General features: G+C 51.9%; 3 protein-coding genes across 3 annotated transcripts; 1 reads left to right on the forward strand and 2 right to left on the reverse strand.

The window, feature by feature from the left end:
- Positions 1-8: 8 nt before the first annotated feature.
- N7481_008227 (anaphase promoting complex subunit CDC16) lies at positions 9-2352 on the reverse strand (the record flags this gene model as incomplete). Its single annotated transcript, XM_057267446.1, is given in 3 exon segments — positions 9-470; positions 484-2198; positions 2256-2352. 3 exon segments carry the CDS (start codon positions 2350-2352, stop codon positions 9-11), a joined length of 2274 nt encoding a protein of 757 aa, XP_057121647.1.
- Positions 2353-2883: 531 nt separating this feature from the next.
- N7481_008228 (Saf4/Yju2 family protein) lies at positions 2884-3741 on the forward strand (the record flags this gene model as incomplete). The annotated part of the gene is made up of 1 exon (XM_057267447.1): positions 2884-3741. The coding sequence occupies one exon, from the start codon at positions 2884-2886 to the stop codon at positions 3739-3741; it is 858 nt and encodes a 285-aa protein (XP_057121648.1).
- Positions 3742-4183: 442 nt separating this feature from the next.
- On the reverse strand, positions 4184-16051 carry N7481_008229 (histone acetyltransferase TRA1; the record flags this gene model as incomplete). The annotated part of the gene is made up of 6 exons (XM_057267448.1): positions 4184-4867; positions 4925-8925; positions 8984-13095; positions 13158-15670; positions 15764-15921; positions 16000-16051. 6 exons carry the CDS (start codon positions 16049-16051, stop codon positions 4184-4186), a joined length of 11520 nt encoding a protein of 3839 aa, XP_057121649.1.
- Positions 16052-16739: the final 688 nt, after the last annotated feature.

A 16739-nucleotide genomic window follows, 5' to 3' on the forward strand; every position in this document is an offset into this window, starting at 1 on the left:
AGGGACAATTATTGTCGGGATTGGCTCCGACCAGACCTTACGCCACGACTGCGCGCTGGCGTGTCGTCAGTGTTCATCTCCGGGGTCATCGGTTCAGCTGGACGCCGTTGACGGCTGGGTCGAATCCGACCAAGAGCCCGACGTAACAAACCGTCCGCCTCCTCATCCAGCTCCATCTCGACATTTGCCTCCGCAGTGGCGTTCGAAGCAGCAGTGTCTGGTGTCGCGGCGTGTGTGACTTCATCCGTCCACTCTTCTGTGTACGTATCCGGGCGTGCACGCCGACGCGATTCATCCATCCGATCCTTGCCGCGGATTCTGGAGTTTCGGTTATTTGACGTTCGTGACCCGTCTTCCATGGCTCTACGATCCTTCTGATGGCCTTCTGAAGCCCAGATTTCGAGTGCTCGGGAAAGCAGTGTTCCAGCGACTCCTGCGCCACCAGCAGCGTCACCACCGCCACTGGCACCCTAGGACACGGACGGCTTCGTGCAGGGCTGTCACTGCTTCAGTAGTCCGGCCAAGCTCGAGGAGCAGCAAACCACGCGACGTATGCAATGACCCAACCAGTCCGCGATCTTCATAGCCCCCTACCCCAGATGCTGTAGCAACGGCCGCGGAGCCTCCTGCGCCACCACCTAAAAAGGGAGAGTAACCCATGCTTGTTCCTCCGCAACCAACACGCAAGCACTCTTCGAATTCACGAAGGGCGTCCGGAACACGGCCCATTCGGCGTAGTGCATGGCCCAAGTTGGCACGAGTAGCGACCCAGGCACCCGGTTCACAATGAAGAGATCCGGCCAGCTTTAGGGCTTGCTGGAACAGCTCAATGGCGTTGGATAGATTACCCTGGTGGTAGTAGACAACACCAAGCTCGTTCAGCACGAGAGGATCGCCTCCGAGGGGGCTGGATGGTGAACTACCCGGAAGACCAGGAGCATTACTCGCAGGAGAACCTGTTGACATAGAATATGCAGCGCAAAGATATTCGTGGGCGAGTGACATGTTGTTCAGCGCAAGATGCTGCATTCCAAGGAAAAGTTGTGGGAGATGGCTGCCTTGGAAAAGTCGTGCAGCTGTGCTGTACGCAGCGATTGCCTGGTCATGCTCACCCTCAGCGGCAAAGGTATGTGCAAACCCAATCCAAGCGGGTGCGGAGTGAGGATCAAGTAGAGAAGCCTTGGAGAAGAACCTTCGGGCCTCGGCGATTTTCGATACCGAGAGGTAGTAGACTCCGATGGCAAGATATGTATATGGTTCTTCTGGGGCATGATCCGCCAACATATGCGAGAGCAAGAAAAGAGCATTAGTAGCTCCAGTTTCATAGAGGCAGGCCAGGTGTAGCGGATAGACTCCAGGGGCATGCCCAAGGTGGCTGTGGGCAGCCATGCTTGGGCTATTTGTGGTCGTTAATTCGTTGGATTGAGATGTAGAAAGGATGGAGGATGTGAGTTCCAGGGCTTCTGCAAAGCGACACTGGGTGAAGAGGGCTTCGGCACGCGCAAGCAGGATATCCGGGTTCTCAGCGAGATTGTAGTGTGTAGAGAGAGTCTCCGTCGCATCGGATAGGATATTTGGCGCAGAATATTTGGAGAGACGGGTGGTGTAGAGCATTTTAGTAAAGTCGGCCGCCTCTTGAGCCACAGCGGGGTCAGGCGAGGAGACTGAGTCGAAGTCCAATGATTCGAGAAATTCCAATTCTTCAGCTGGTGACATGAGCGAGTTCTTCATTAATTGATCGAAGGCCTCGAAACATTGGACGTCAATCCGCACTGCATCCTTGTAGCAATCACGGGCACGGTCGAAGGCATTCTGCTTTGCAAAGCAAAGGCCCCGTAGATAGCACATTGCGGCCTCAAATCGGACATTGTTCGCATCTTCCTTTTCTCGTTCCTCTGCTCGCTCGGCTCGTGATGTGGGGTGCTTGCCATTGCGCATTGTGACATGGCTTTGGCCATTGAGATGTTGGATCTTGCGCCGACTGTTGCTGTTTCGAACGAGGTCGGTAGGATTGTGCTCGCCCAGTATCGACAAGGCTTGATCGAATTGGCTCTGTTTGATGTAACAATGAGCTGCGAGGTAGCGACAGGCGGTGCTTCGAGATATGAGGTCTTTGCGGGATAAGAGGGCTAAGGCACGAGTGAAGTTATTGTTGGAGAAGTGGACCTGTGCCAGCCAAAAGGCATCCGAGTCACTATCTTCACGGCGAACAGTCAGTATTTAACTCCGGGATTTGAGCGCGACAGGAGGCATACTGGTGAGCGCAAGAACCTTGTCACCGATGTAGATGGCGGAATCATGCTGGCCGCGATTCAACGCGTCCTGTCTCCAGGAGCGCAGGTACCGTTCCATGACCACGGATCAGACGCGTCAAGGCCAGAAAGAACAAGCTTGAGCTAGACGGTGGGCTTGAACTCCAGCAATCCGCCTTCGGAGAATTTGACAATTGCGCGGTGCTGCTCGCATGAGCGGGTCGAGCAGTGGACAAAACAAATGGCCCGTGCACGGAGCCGCCACAGTGACGAGATTAGAAAGCCGTGTGAACTGATGAAAGATTAGATTCAAACGATAGAGACATGAAATCCGTGACCAAGAGACTTGAAAGAACACAAATGTCAGTTCCTTTGACTTCTGCTCGCCCATCGACACTGCCTTTCGTCTCAGCAACCACGCACGTGATCCATATCAGGTGATGATAAGCAATGTAGATTTAGGGGCGGTGTAGCACAGCAGTATATCATCTATTATGATTGGCTATAATCCCACCTGCCCCACTTCTTCCTCTTATCGAACCTCGAAGGCCATCGAGCAACTTTCCCATCACCTCGCCCAGCCTTACTCTCTTCGCTTTCTTCCCACCAACTAAAGCAACCACCCGCCAAAATGTCCGAGCGAAAAGTCTTGACGAAATACTACCCACCTGATTTCGATCCCAGTGCGATCGGGCGCACACCCAAGCACCTGCGCAAGCAGGGCCCGAAAGTCATCACCGTCCGATTGATGGCACCTTTCCCTATGAAATGCACCAACTGTGGCGAATATATCTACCGTGGACGTAAATTCAACGCCCGCAAACAAACCCTCGAAGAAAAATACCTCAATATCCCCATCTACCGCTTCTTCATCCGTTGCACACGATGCAGCGGAGAGATCACCTTTCGTACCGATCCAAAGAACATGGACTACGAATGCGAAAAGGGTGCTAAGCGGAACTTCGAGCCATGGCGCGATTCCAAGTCCGGAAAATACAATGAAACCGAAGAAGAAACCCTCGACCGATTGGAACGCGAAGAGAATGCCGAACACGAACAACAGGAACGCGATAAGATGGCCGAGTTGGAGGAGAAGATGCACGATTCGAAGCGGGAGATGGCGATTGCGGATGCGCTGGACGAAATCCGTACTCGAAATGCGCGCATTGCACGGAATGAAGGCAAGGACGACGAGGCAGCCCTCGACTCTATTCATGAACAGGTAGACGAGTCACTTCTGCAGGCTGAAAAGGAGGATGAAGAGGCTGCACGCAAGGCATTCATGACCGCCGATGGGGAGAGAATTAAACGCATTGTTGACGAGGAGGGGGAGGAGCCCGCCCCAGCCGCAGCTCCTGTATCAACAGAACCTAAGCCCGCCGCGTCGATCTCGATGCCCCCGCCTTCATCATCATCCTTTAGCAGAGTGAAGAAGACCAAGAAAAGTGGCAATCTTTTGGGTATCAAAAAGAAGCCCTCACTGGTATAAGAGCATGGAATACCTGATTTATTGGCGCCGGCGTCTGGAAATTTGGGAAGCAACTTGAATAGCTTTATTTCCATTGGCATTCCACTTCAAGAATTTACGAATTAACTACATCATACACCTTAACTACAGTAAACACATGACCAATGACTCCAAAAAATTGAATGGTTCAGAGTACATTAAGAAGCTATTCTTCAAGGTAAGAAAACAAATAACAGAAGTCATACAAGAAGATGTAAAACGGTATCATCAAGATCACCCTATAATAGGGATCCTCACCAATGCGCCACGCTCAAAAGCAAGTAAATAGCCATAGTAACCACCCATTTGGCAGCCAGCAAGTAATAGCAACAAATGAACAACCAGTAGCAAAAAGGTACCATCTGGATGCTGAACAACAAGTAATACAAAAATCAAGCAGGAAGCAACCAAATCTCCCTTCCCTCTAGAGATATGGCATCCACAAGGCATCGCAAGAGGCCAGGTGCTGGGGGTTGACAGCCCGGGAAATCAAATCGATTGTTGTCTGGTTGGCGGGCAAGTTACCTTCTGGCGGGCTGGCCAAGCTGACGGCGCGGTTGACGATGATCTCGCTGTTGTTGTAGACCAGATCACGTAACTGTGGCACAGCCAACTGACCGCGGTGCTGGGCAGTAGCCCAGAACATCATCTCGTCGCGCACGAATACGCTCAGTTGTTGCTCGAGCTCGTGGCGTGGTTCCGTCAAGCAGCGCGCGATGGCCATCATCGCACAGGCAAACAGACCCTCCGTAGCAATGGGGCCCAGCAGAGTTTGGATGTTGGGGGTGAATCGGAAGGGGACCTGCTCTGGGTTGAAGAATATGGCCTTCGCCGGGTTGATTGTTGGGATCAACTCGGCACCCCAGATATCACCTGTAGACCGCGACACCAAGATCTTGTTGGGGTAACGGTTGCCAATGTGCATCACATAAGTCATGAAAGCAACCGCGGCGTACTGGTAGGCAAACTGTCGTCTGAAGAGCCAGAAATCGGCAAAGTTGGGATACGTTTGCTGGAAGTACTCTAGCACCACATTGCTAGGAACCCACTTATCTTGAATGGCAGTCAAGATCTCAGTACGAAGCACCTGTTGTTGATCGGCCGTGCGCTGTCGGGAGTTGTCAGTAATGTGTGGTAGGGAAGACTCGATCGCAGAGGAACTTACATTTTGCTTTGTTTCTGCCAAAGACCGCATGCGATCCATTGTGAAGAGCACCGGCTCATCCTTGTTGATACCAACTCGTCTGCAATAGTCCTCGTAGATACCTTGCATGGAGATGTATGACGAATCGTCGCGAACCAGGCGGATGTGAGGGGCCAGAGGCACCATCAGCGGCAGGTGGAAGTAAAGGTTGCGACGTCGGCTCTCTTTGCGCTTCGCCAACAGCCCGTTGAAAATACGGAACAGTTGAAGAATACGCTCTTCACGACGGCAGTGGCGTGCGGCAGGATGCTGCACAGCGAAAGCGTGGATACTACCATCGTGGCCACGAATCTTGAGACGGCGGTGGCAGACTCCAATGCCACGAACCAGATCCACATCGGGCAGGAAGCGATCAATGCGAACAAAGTCCTGGTTCTTGTCCTTATGCAGTAGATACTGTCCAGGTATCTCAACTTCGTCAAACTTGAGGAATCTAAACTCGCTCAGGTGCGGAGAGTAGCCCTCAAGGGATCCGTGCTGGGCTCGACGATCCAGCTTCTCCTCAAATTTATCACGCCAGCGACGAAGCTTCTGGATGTACTCGTGCATCGTGGGCTTCTTAGTAACAAAGTCCGCCTCGAAAGATTTGCGGATGTGTGCCGGAAGAATTGTTTCTGCGAACCTAGTGATGTTGGCTTCTGTGGCTGGGGGAAGCTTGGTATCCTGTGCGTAAGACTGGGGCATACGGCCCACGTAGGCCAGACCATCATTCAAGAGAGCAACGATAAGCCTGTAAGCATCCTCGTCAGGAGGACACTTGAAGTTCTTGTGGATCTGGTCGACCATCGTCTCCATAGAAAGAGCAAGCAACGGGAATGCGGTCTTGAGGCCGGACATGATTTCGTCCGAGTATTCCCATGGCTTCTTGAGCGGCTCCTTCTCTGTTGACTCCGCGGAAGCTGCTTGGTTTGGCTGCTGCTGGGCTCCCTGGCCTGGAACTTGAAGATGGCCTTGCTGGCCTGGGGTCTGTCCTTGGTTCTGCGGGACTGGTGTTTGACCAGCTTGGCCTTGGCTGGGGCTTTGGGCTTGTCCTTGAAGGGGCGAAGCTTGCACCTGGGGTTGAGCAGGGGACTGGCTGGGAATTTGCTGGTTCTGATTCTGCGCAGGGGACTGAGTTGTCGGCAAGTTGCTATTTTGGCCAGCCGGGGAGGCACTGGGAGGCACGCTAGTCGGAGGCTTCTGGGCTGGAGAAGCTTCACCGGCAGCAGGAGGCTTGGTACTGGGTGAGGAGCTAGCCTGTTGCTGCTGCCTGGCACGATTCAGTTTCTCCTGCTTCTGGTCATGCTGTTTTTTGATGCTAAGCATGTCCTCCCGGTTCGTACGGAGGAGGAAGAAGAGAGCCTGCGGGAACAACTTGGCGATCTTAACTAGAACAGCCTTGCAAAGACGAGCCTCACGATGGGACAGGCTGGTGAGGAGCTGAGGGATGAAGGTAATCCAGTACCAGACAGGGGTATCGCCCTTGAAGTTTTCGAAGGCACTGGCGATCTGGCCCTCTTCGTTGTCCAAACTGAGGAGCCATAAGATACGGCTCAGCAGCTTGCGGGACTTCGCGCTCTTATAAAGACCAGCAGCCTCCAGGTAGCAGCTGACTGCGTTGCTAGCCAGCTCATAATCGGAGGAGTCTGCCTTAAATCGCTGGTCACTGTATTGTCCCCACTCAGACCAGGCCTTCGCAAGACGGAGATCATAGTAGAGAGCGACACCAAATGCTTCGTTCGCCTCATTGACATGATCAAGCTTGGCTAAAAACATCCCCTTCAGAGTGTAGAACTCGGCCTTCTGCTGGGGGCCGAAGTAGTTGAGGTTGGTATTGTTGATCACATCCAAGCCGCTGTTGAGCTCCTTAGGGTTCTGGTAGTGACACTTGGCTTGTTCGCGCAGCTTGAGGAATGCCTCCTGGATTTCGATGTTCGGCAGGGTATAGATGCGGCTCAGCTGGTTGATGCAGACCTCGGGCATTTGATGCTTACGTGCGACGTGCGCGAAGCGATTGATGATCCAGGCCGTCTCGTGATAACCACGGTAGGCGTAGGAGTTGCTAGCCACGTTGTTGGTCTGCGGTGGAAGTAAGCTGAGATAGGTACCGTTGATAAGCTGGAAGATATGCTGGCGCCAGGTAACAAGGTCCTGCCAGGTATTGATATCATCCCAGAGATTCGGCAGACGATCCCGCCATGTTCCAAGGAGAAGCTTGAGTTCGGCTGACTTGGTATCGAGATTGCGCTCATTAGTCTGAGCCAAGCTACCGCAGATGTGGCTGGCATCGTGCAGTTCGACCAACAGCTGGAAATGTTGCAAGATGGGAATGTGAGCGTTGGTGATACGCTTCGGCAATTGAAGCCATTTGCGGATGGAGAGTTGAATCGACTCGTCACAGACGCTATTGAAATCCTGCATATTCTCCTTCTTGACATGGTATTGTAGCAAAGCCATGAATGCCTGAAAGAAGGTGCGCCTGGGAGTCGGAGCATCTGATACAGACTTTATTAGAGACTCCAATTGCTCTCTGTTGCCTTCGCTCTGCCAGTTCTCGATGTTGCGCCAAGCAGACTCAAGAAGAAGGTCGTTCAAGTTCTCATGCTTAGCAAAGTCACTCAAGATCTCCCATTGCTGAAGCTTCTGGGCGCAAATAAGCCAATGGTCTTCCCAAACAAAGTATTCACCCTGTGAGAATGGCATGGCTCCAGAGCGAGCCTTGATCTGTGCATTTTCATATAGCTGCTGCGATTTGTCCCACATGCCCTGCTGCTCATAGGACAGAGCCGCGTTGGTTTCAACGAATCGGCAGCGGCGTCGCCATGTACCGTAGAAGAAATCGTCTTCCTGGAGACCAGCATAGACTTCGACCAAGGCATCGAGGTTGCTTTCACGGACAGTGGAGGTGTCGATGATGGGATTGATGGCACTTTCCTCGAGGTATGTGGCAGCGACGTACCAGGCATCGTAGGTACGGCTGAGGTATTTCATAACGTGAGGAGGAACCTTGAAACGAGGTCGAGCCCGCACAACGCCCTCAAGGAGGGCTTGAACGACGTTTGGTCGTTTGTCCAACTGTCTCTGGTGGTACTCTCGAGTGAGCAATGTGACCATTCCCTTTTCGAGGTCGATGCGATCTTCCTTTGATAAGGTTGACCAGAAAATCGGGAACAGTGTGGTCCACAGCTTGTACGAAACATTAGAGTCGGTGTGTTGAAGCTGGCAGAGAGGTTCGATCAAGTCTCGAACTCGAACGTCACCGATATCAGACATGAAGCGCTTGCGCTCCACGACAAAGCTCTCTAGCTTATTGTCGACAATGATGTCTGGTTTTCTTTCATCCTTATCACCACCCGCAAAGAGAAATGATAGAGGTGATAGCGTGAAATCTTCGGAGTGAAGACGGGCAGTTGTATTCATGTCCACGCAACCGAGAATCAAATGCGATGCCTGGGCCAGCCAGAAGGAATCGGCAAGGGTATCCCAGTTTTGGCAGGTAAGAACATAGCTCAGACGCGAGCTAGCAAGGCGTGTCAAACTCTTGTCAAAGATACCCATGAATCGATTACGCATCTCAACATCTTGAGCTCTTGTGCCAATCAAGAAAGCGTGCTCGAGGCGAACAGTCAACTCGGTGCGAGTAATCTTTTGATCCTCGTAGATGCGAATCACCAAGTCAAGAAACTTCTTCAGCATCGTTTGATCGGGTCTGGATTCGAATAGCAGCATCTTGTGAAGAACTGCAGTCTTTTCCTTCAGAGTGGGCCAAGACTCTGTTGAGTGGAAAATCCAGGACTCGGCCATGCCCAGAACCTTGCTGCAAAGCTTGATGTTCTGCGAACGCTCGACTATCGAAGCCAGAACACTGAGGAACGGACGACGCTGGTCGCCAAGGTGGGACATTCGGACTGAGATTAATTCAATTGTCTTGAAGATGAGATCAACACCCAACTCGGCTTCTTGTTGATCTGGGACCCCCTCGGCTGGTTTCGGCGCTTGTCCACTGGGGGGGGGTTTGCCCATTCTGTCCATTCTGCGCACCGCTCTGCGCACCATTCTGGGTGGTAGAAGCTGCAACATGATCCTTGGCCAACTTCTGGGAGAACGCCTTCATGACAGCAGGGATATGCGTATCGATCTCAGCAGGCTTGATCTTCGAGAGTGTCCAAAGTGTGTTCAGACTCGACACGTAGTTACTTGCTGAGAGGGTCTCGGTGGCGATTGCGGACAAGTAAGTTCCGAATTCTGAAGGTGTGCTTTCGGTATCCATGGCATCCTCTTCATCGGGTTGGTCATCAGGAATGGCCTCGAGAACATAACGCACCGGAGGTGGCAACTTGGGGGAAATATCCATATCATCCTCCAGACCATGCAAACAATCTTGGATTTCAGGATTATCAGACTTCAAGGGCTTCTCGAGGAGCTTCTGAATGCTTGGGAGGCGAGCCGTGATCCACTCGTTGGGCTTCGCTGCGATAAGTACGCGCAATACCTGGAGCGCGTTGATCATGACAGTGATGTGCTTGTCATCAGGCTTGTCTGCTTTTTCTCCAGTTAGAATTGGCTCGGTCACCTTCTGGTAGAGATCGATATCAAGGTCTCCCCAGTACGTGGGAGAGAGGAGATTCCTGAGAAGACTGATAGCCTTGTTGATCATGTCACCGGTGGGTACTGGCATGATTGGCTTTGAAGAAGGCAGCGTGCGGATGTGGGCAGCTGGTACCTGGAAGCGCTCAGGGATGGTAGTAATGAAGGTGATAAGATATTTAATAAGAGCCCCGCGAAGCTCAGGCGGCACCGTGTAATCAGTCTTGGTCGCAGGAGGTCCCAGAGATGGTGATTGGGACGCTCCATCGGCCTCTTCAAGCTTGCGTTTCTTCGTGTTCGGTGATTCAGTAACACCATTGGGTACACCCGCTTGGGTCTCCGCCGATTGAGCCGTCCTCTCTTCCCAGTGCCAGATCAAGCCAATAAGATTCAGTGCGAGCTTTTTGCTGTCATTTGAGGTATTTGGCGGGCCCGCAATCTTGATCAATGAGGGAACAATGAGAGGAATGAAATGCTCGCGCGACTCATAGAACAAATCTGGCTGCCGAACCAAGAATTGGAAAATACTCATTACCTGTTGCAGGTTGGCTGTCTCCTCTGACAGAATGCGGCGGGGCCATTTAGCCCAAATAGGATAACGAGCCTCTGCGCCTTGATTGCTGGCGGTGCGTGTTGGAAGGACCGGGGCCAGAACATCGAGAGCCTGAGTGACAAGGGCCCGGCCCTCGTTCTGATGGGCTCGGAGCAGAGCGACGTAAACTTGGATCACAATCTTGTAGGGTGTCTCATAATGCGCTATGAAATAGCTGATGAGGACGTATGCACCGTATTTATTGATAATGTCCTCAAGACGAATGTAATTCCAGGCGAATTTGATGATGTCCTTGCGGGACTCTTGGACGGTCTGCGAGTGATATTTGATCAACAAGGCAGACAGTTGAAGCAACTCCATGCGCGAATGGTCAACGCCAGCCTGGCTTGATTCGTCACAGACATCAGACAATTGTGGCTTCCACAGGCGGCTTTGGATCGATTCGGTCATGCTCTTGTCCATCAACCTGGGGGCACTGGCTGGGCTGTTCCACGAAGCTTGAACATCCATCGCGAAAATTGGATTGACCAGGTGGCGGAAGGCATAGGTCTTGGTCTTCTGGGAGCAGGCCCGTTGACCGTATAGGTCAAGGCAGCGCATGATGACAGAGCGACGGTAGTCAATCGACTCGTTGGTGATTATATGGCTAAAGATGAATTTAGGAAGTGCCAGTGTACGCTTAAGTTCGTCCGCGGAAAGACCGTCAATGACTTCGAACAGGAAATCCAGGTCATGAGAAGCTTCTCCGAGGTAGACTGTGAAGACATCCATCAACTGATCCTCGGCTTGCTCCACTCTCAGGCGCTCATCTGGAGGCAAGCTGTCACCCCGAAGTTTCCGCTCTAGCTCTCTCCCATATGTCAACAGCTTGGTCCGTAGATCGGCGCTTGAGACCAGCCAATTCTTGGTAGATGGATATAAAGAGACGGAGTGCGCAACATAGATACCATTGATTGCAGCGGTGTTTTTGCCATCAGTTGCCTCGGGTGCAAAAGCATTTGAGGTGAATCCGTCAGTGTCAGCGACAACCGCATTACGCAGACCCTCACTCTCCGGGTCCGCCAAGATTTGTCCGAAGAAACGTCCGAAGCGCTCGTCCTTGAACCGTGCAAGGAAGAAGGCAAGACTCTCCTTCGGGTAGCGGTTGAGATACTTGACAAGGGGCTTGCGGAAGGGACTGTGTGAGGTCCGTCGCAGCTTTTGCTCAAGATCAAGTACCTTGTTGACCAGATGTTCCATGAAAGATGTGGCGGCGGGTGGGAGGAGGTGGAAGATATTAAAGATCGCGGCCACAATCTTCATGGCAGGGTTCTGTTCAACAAGGCTGAAAGAGACCTTCTGGAGCACACCATCGTCTGCAATAACCTTCATATGGTCCAAGAGACGAGCCCCAATCTCCACCTTGAAGTAATTGGTCAGCAGGGTCAAAAGACGAGCGAGTCCGTCAAGACCAGCAACGCTTAGGCGTTTCGGATCCTGAAGATTCATGAGAATAGGACGCAGGCCGTTCTGTAGCAAGTCCTTTGGCAGTTTGTTAGTCTGAGTAAGGACATCCTTAAGACCGGCATTAGCGGCTTCAATGACTTCAGGAGAGCGAGAGTATAGCGACTTGAAGAAGACAGAAATGATGCGTGCGCGGCTGGTATTGTTCGGGGTGTTGGCAAACTCCTGGAAAGTCATGGCCATGGACAAAAGACGCAGGCAAGCGACACGTAGGTTCACGATCATCTCGGCATTCTTGAACTCATTTGGCTTTGAAGCTAGCGACTCATCGTCGGCATCGGCAAGTGCGAGAGACTCCAGCATCAATCGATTGAGGGGTTCATTAAACGTCACGATTTCGTTGTGCAGGCTCAAGCAGTAGGTGATGGCATCGATGAAGCCAATCTGCGTGGGGAAAGGCAGGGCACGGAGAGGCTTGTTGAAGATCGACTGCAGCAGACGGTCCCTGACCGGGTGGATAAGCTCATGGACCTCGCAGCCCAATTCCTCTGCGAGAGTGGCGAAGCAACGACGACAGGTCTCGCGGACATGCTTGTTCATGTGACCAAGCTCAAAGACGAAGAACCCACAGAGAGCAACAACGCGGCTCTTCTCGTTCTTAACGTCGTCTTTAGGAATGAGCTTGCCACCCCGTTTAAGGATCAAGGTCAAGGTATCCTGGGATTGAATGCGTGTAGCGGCAGGAAGATCGGGGGGTGTATCTTTGATCACATAAATAAGGGCGCGAGCGAAGTCGATGTGGCGCTCATAAAGCCAGGAATCGCCGAGATCTAATTTGGTGGCTAGTAGTTGGATACCTAAGCTTCCACCAGCTTTGGCAAACCACTCCTCGCTAAAGCAGCTGTGGCAGAACACACGACCTAAGTGCTGAAAGAACGGAAGCTTGGCTGCTTTCTCAGAGGAACCAAAGATGATGACTGCCGCTTCCTTGACAACCACCAAAGCTTCTTCAGCCGCTTCTCGAACGTGAACATTGTCCGATGAAAGCGTCTCAACAATAGCTTCAGCGAGAACTCGTGAGTCGAGGTAAACAGGGCCCTCTCCGTTAGATACGTCGAAGGACTTGCGGCTGTGGCGGGCTTGGGAAAGAGCACGGCCAACCTCGAGGACCGTAATGTGCTTGCAAACGTCTGCCACAAAAGCCCTCGCAGATGCCTCGAGCTCTGGGATGGTTGTGGCAAAGATGCAAGCCTTGATGAGCTTCTTCACAGTGGCTTCCTGTGCCACTTTCTTTGGAATGGAAGCTGACCTCTCCGATTTCTCGAGAATGTCAACCATAGCATTAACCTTGCCATCCACAAGGTCATTCGCATGAAGTCTGATGAGAGATGCCAAGTCATCAGGCAGATTTTCAAATCCGATTTGAAGCTTAAGGTGTGAACTGAGCATGCGGTAGGCTTGTTGCTTGTAGTAAATGTCGGAGCCCTTGGACGAGGTGGACTTCGGGGCTTCCATCAGTTTTCCAATGGCCAGGTCAATCCCGGTATCCACAGGAAGGGACGCTTCTCCCCTGGGCCAATTAGCCGGATATCAAAGCTGGGGTTATCATCGGAGTATTGCTGGAAGTTCAACTCTGGTGGATGGTTCAAGAACTTGCGGTTGCGACCGCCAAGCTTTCCAAGGATTCTCATTGTGGTGTGAGCGTGGAAGTGGTTATAAGGATGAGGGCGGAGGTGATCCCAGAGTGCGGTCATCAGCTCATCCATGATCGGTGCCATTATCGGATCGAGATAGTCGGCGGTCAAATTGTCCACGCAAAGTTCAAGCGTGCGCAGACCTTGACCAACAAGATCAGAATCAGCACGCAAGGCGACAACAATGGGGCGCATGAGGTAGCTGAGATGAGGCAAAAGGTGGCTCAGGCGGGCAGGTACGGTCAAAGTGAGCTCAACATAAAGATCACGCTCTTGAGGTTTGCGAGCAGCGAGTAGAAGATTGTTGAAGGTCTCGAGGAGCATCTCAAGCAAGGGGAGGATTTCCTTGTATAGGAGCTCGAATCGGCCACCGCCGATGCTGCGGAAGAGAGAGCGCAGAAGGAGGAAGTAGTTCATAGGCTCCTCGGCAGTAACTGACAACTCAATACACTTGGTGACAATCTTGGTGACATGTGGGTGGAGAACTTGCTCATTCTGCACAGAAAAGAGCGTCACGGCCATGAAGGAGAGTTTGAACATTCTTAGAAGAATCTTCGCTTTGGTCATGTCTGACGTTCCAACCTCATGAATGCGTTCCATAAGATACTGGAGTACCATTCCGGAGAAGGCTGGTGAGGTGGCTTCGCTGGCGAGGAAGAATTGTGGGAGGTGGAGGAGCGCACCATGCTCAAACATAAGCTCGTGGAGATAGGGAATTTCAGAGTGGAAGACTTCGTGGAAAGTTGCAGTGTCGATGCAATGGAAGACAGTACCGAAGCTCTCCAGGAGTTCCTTCTCTTCACGGGACATGGGTGCCGTATATTGACTAGCGAGGAAATCGAATGGCGAGGAGTAGTTGACTTCCGGTGGAGATTGATCCACGCCGTAATAGCGGAAGACACGAGCACCCTCGTGGAAGAGCTTCTTGATAACATGAACCTCTTCGGCATTGTAACCATAAGACACCTCAGACCAATTAATAGGAACGCTGTTTGGGTCGATCTGGATATCATCCGGGTTGCAATTCTTGAGCTGGTGGAAGATGTTCTTGAGCCCATTGATCAGGTTCCTGAAGAGGAAGATATTATCCGAAACGGGGTCACTACCACGGTCACGCGGGCTAGAGGTCTTGATTGGTGAAGCAGAGAAGATGTCTATTTCGTCCCAGTCAGGAGGATGGTCCTTCTCAGCAAGGTATGAGTCGTTCGAGGGCTCGGTCTCTTTCCGAGATTCCTTGAAGGCCTTAGACACCTTGACGGCGTTGTTGAATTGATGGTTCATCGAGGCGAATTTGTCACCAATGGCATCCAGTATCATGATGAGGAAATAGCGAGCCTCTCGCTTATCCTCGAGCTTGGATATCTTCTCTGCCATGTTCAATAGCAGCTTGGCACTCATCGTTTGGAAACTGGTACCGGGAAAATCGTCGTGGAGGTTTTTGGTGTATACCTCGACGGTTCGACGGATCTGATCGCGGCTGAGATGGTCACGAACATGGTGGATGAGATCGGCGAGCATGCTATACGCTAAAGGCCTCATGGTCTCATATACTGTCAGACCATCGCCGATCAATGTTCGCTCGTCCAGAAGCTCATCGATTTTCTCCAGGAATATCTTGCGATAATTGAAATTGATGATGTGTCGAATCGCGACAAGAAGCTCCTTTCGAGCACCAGATTTTTCACGTGGGCAGTCCTGAAGAAGCCGAACAACCACAGACGGGAGAGTAGGAAGGAAATCTTGAAGTTGATGGGCATAGAGGCGAAGGAGGTAGGCCAGGAAGCTCATGGTCTTAACCTGAGCTGTAATAAACTCCCCAAATGCAGCTCTGTTCTTGATCTCCTTGCAAACGCCAGTGAATATTGTGCCTTGGGCTGTTGCATCGGCATGCGCCTTCTCCTGCGGCTTCGCCTGCAGAAGCAAGATCGTCTTGATGAGGGGTACGAAAAGTTTGACGTTTTGTGCGACTGAAGCTCGATGAGTCTGGAAGATCGAAACGACGATGATAGGGCATTCAGCAAGTACTTTGAACGACTGCATCCCCTTCAAGAGAACATTGCTGGATTGTTGCTCAGGGCCCAGATCTGAAACTGATGTGGCAGGCGAGCTCGGTCGAGGTGATTGAAAGTTCTGTGAACTGGCATTCGGAGTCGAAGGCATCCCGGAGGGAGTCGCTTGGTTTGGGGTGTCGAAGGTATCTCGAACGACCTGCTCCATGGTCTGGAACATTTCTTGAATTAGCTCTAAGAAAGGCTGCACCCGTGCCGCGGTGGCCTTTGCTTGGTTCCGTTCCAGATCCATAATGGTCTTCATGCACAGAACTGCATTGTCCTCATTCTCGATGCGCGCGAGTTCCATCAACAAATCAACCATATCCGCGGCGTATGGTTCGACATCGGGAGGGGCCATTGGTAATCGGTGAATCGTCTCGAGGATACAGTTTCGGAGTTTCTAGATGGCATTAGATACCTTAAGGTCCAGATCTTGAAGATGGGAGACGGGAAGTGATCGTAATATCGAATCCCGTCGGCTTGTCGATCTCACCTGCTCATAAGACATGCTCAAGAAGACCGGATCCCCCTTCAAAATAGCCTTGAAGACTGGCCAAAGCTTGGCCAGAAAGACGGGATAATTTGCGCCCGCGCATAATGGTTCAATACTGTCTCGCAACTCGGTTGCGACATTTGCTCGTACTTTGATGTCTATAACAATGAAAGTCAATCAGCACTGAACAGGAAAAACTCAATCCATGATGTTTTATGGGTCGCTTTCGAACATACCAAGCTTCTCATCCCCCAGCTTGTTGAAGTAGATATCGATCGTGCGCTCCATCGCTGCTGCTGGTCGGGCCCCTCAAAGGGCCGATCAAGGGAAGATGACTACAATCACGGCCAGGCCCAGTGGCCGGCTGCTAGGATGATAACCAGCCTCGCGCAAGGATTGTAGGATCAAAATCGGGGTGGCATGTGCTAGGTCGAGGTGTGGTCGAAGCTCTGCGGACTTGGCTGCAATTGCGGAAAAGATCGATCGCGGATAGGAAAGCGAGATAGGAATTCGTTAAGTCATTTAATGGTGGTCAATATCAGTCCGAAAAAAGGATTGTGGACGGTAGTGAGTGAAATTGAAGAAGCCCCAGCGGGGTGGAGGGTGTGGAGGGAGCTAGAGAAAGTAGGGTTGGAGATTGAAGCGCGCGAGACCTGGCCCATCCAGAAAGCCTTCGCGAAGGAACGCGGAGGGTGGGCGGCCAGCGTCGCCGAATTCGCTTATGTAAGTTGGAACTAGTCCGCTTTAGGTGTCTCGGAAGGTGTTGATCCGCTCCGGTCACGCGCGCTTGTCAAGCGACTAGACGCGCGGGACCAGGGCGACACAGGGACACAGGGACACAGGGACAGGGACAGGGACAGGGACAGGACACCCACTGGCGTAGGTACTAGTAGTATACAACCTTGGAAGATACTGGTAGAATGACTGTGACTAGTATTCAAAGATTTGAAGTACTTGACAACTAGTATTGACTGAT

This window comes from Penicillium waksmanii (assembly GCF_028829765.1).
Source record: "Penicillium waksmanii strain IBT 27052 chromosome Unknown utg000007l:1.0-4314555.0:1.0-4317578.0, whole genome shotgun sequence".
Classification (NCBI taxonomy): Eukaryota; Fungi; Ascomycota; class Eurotiomycetes; order Eurotiales; family Aspergillaceae; genus Penicillium; species Penicillium waksmanii.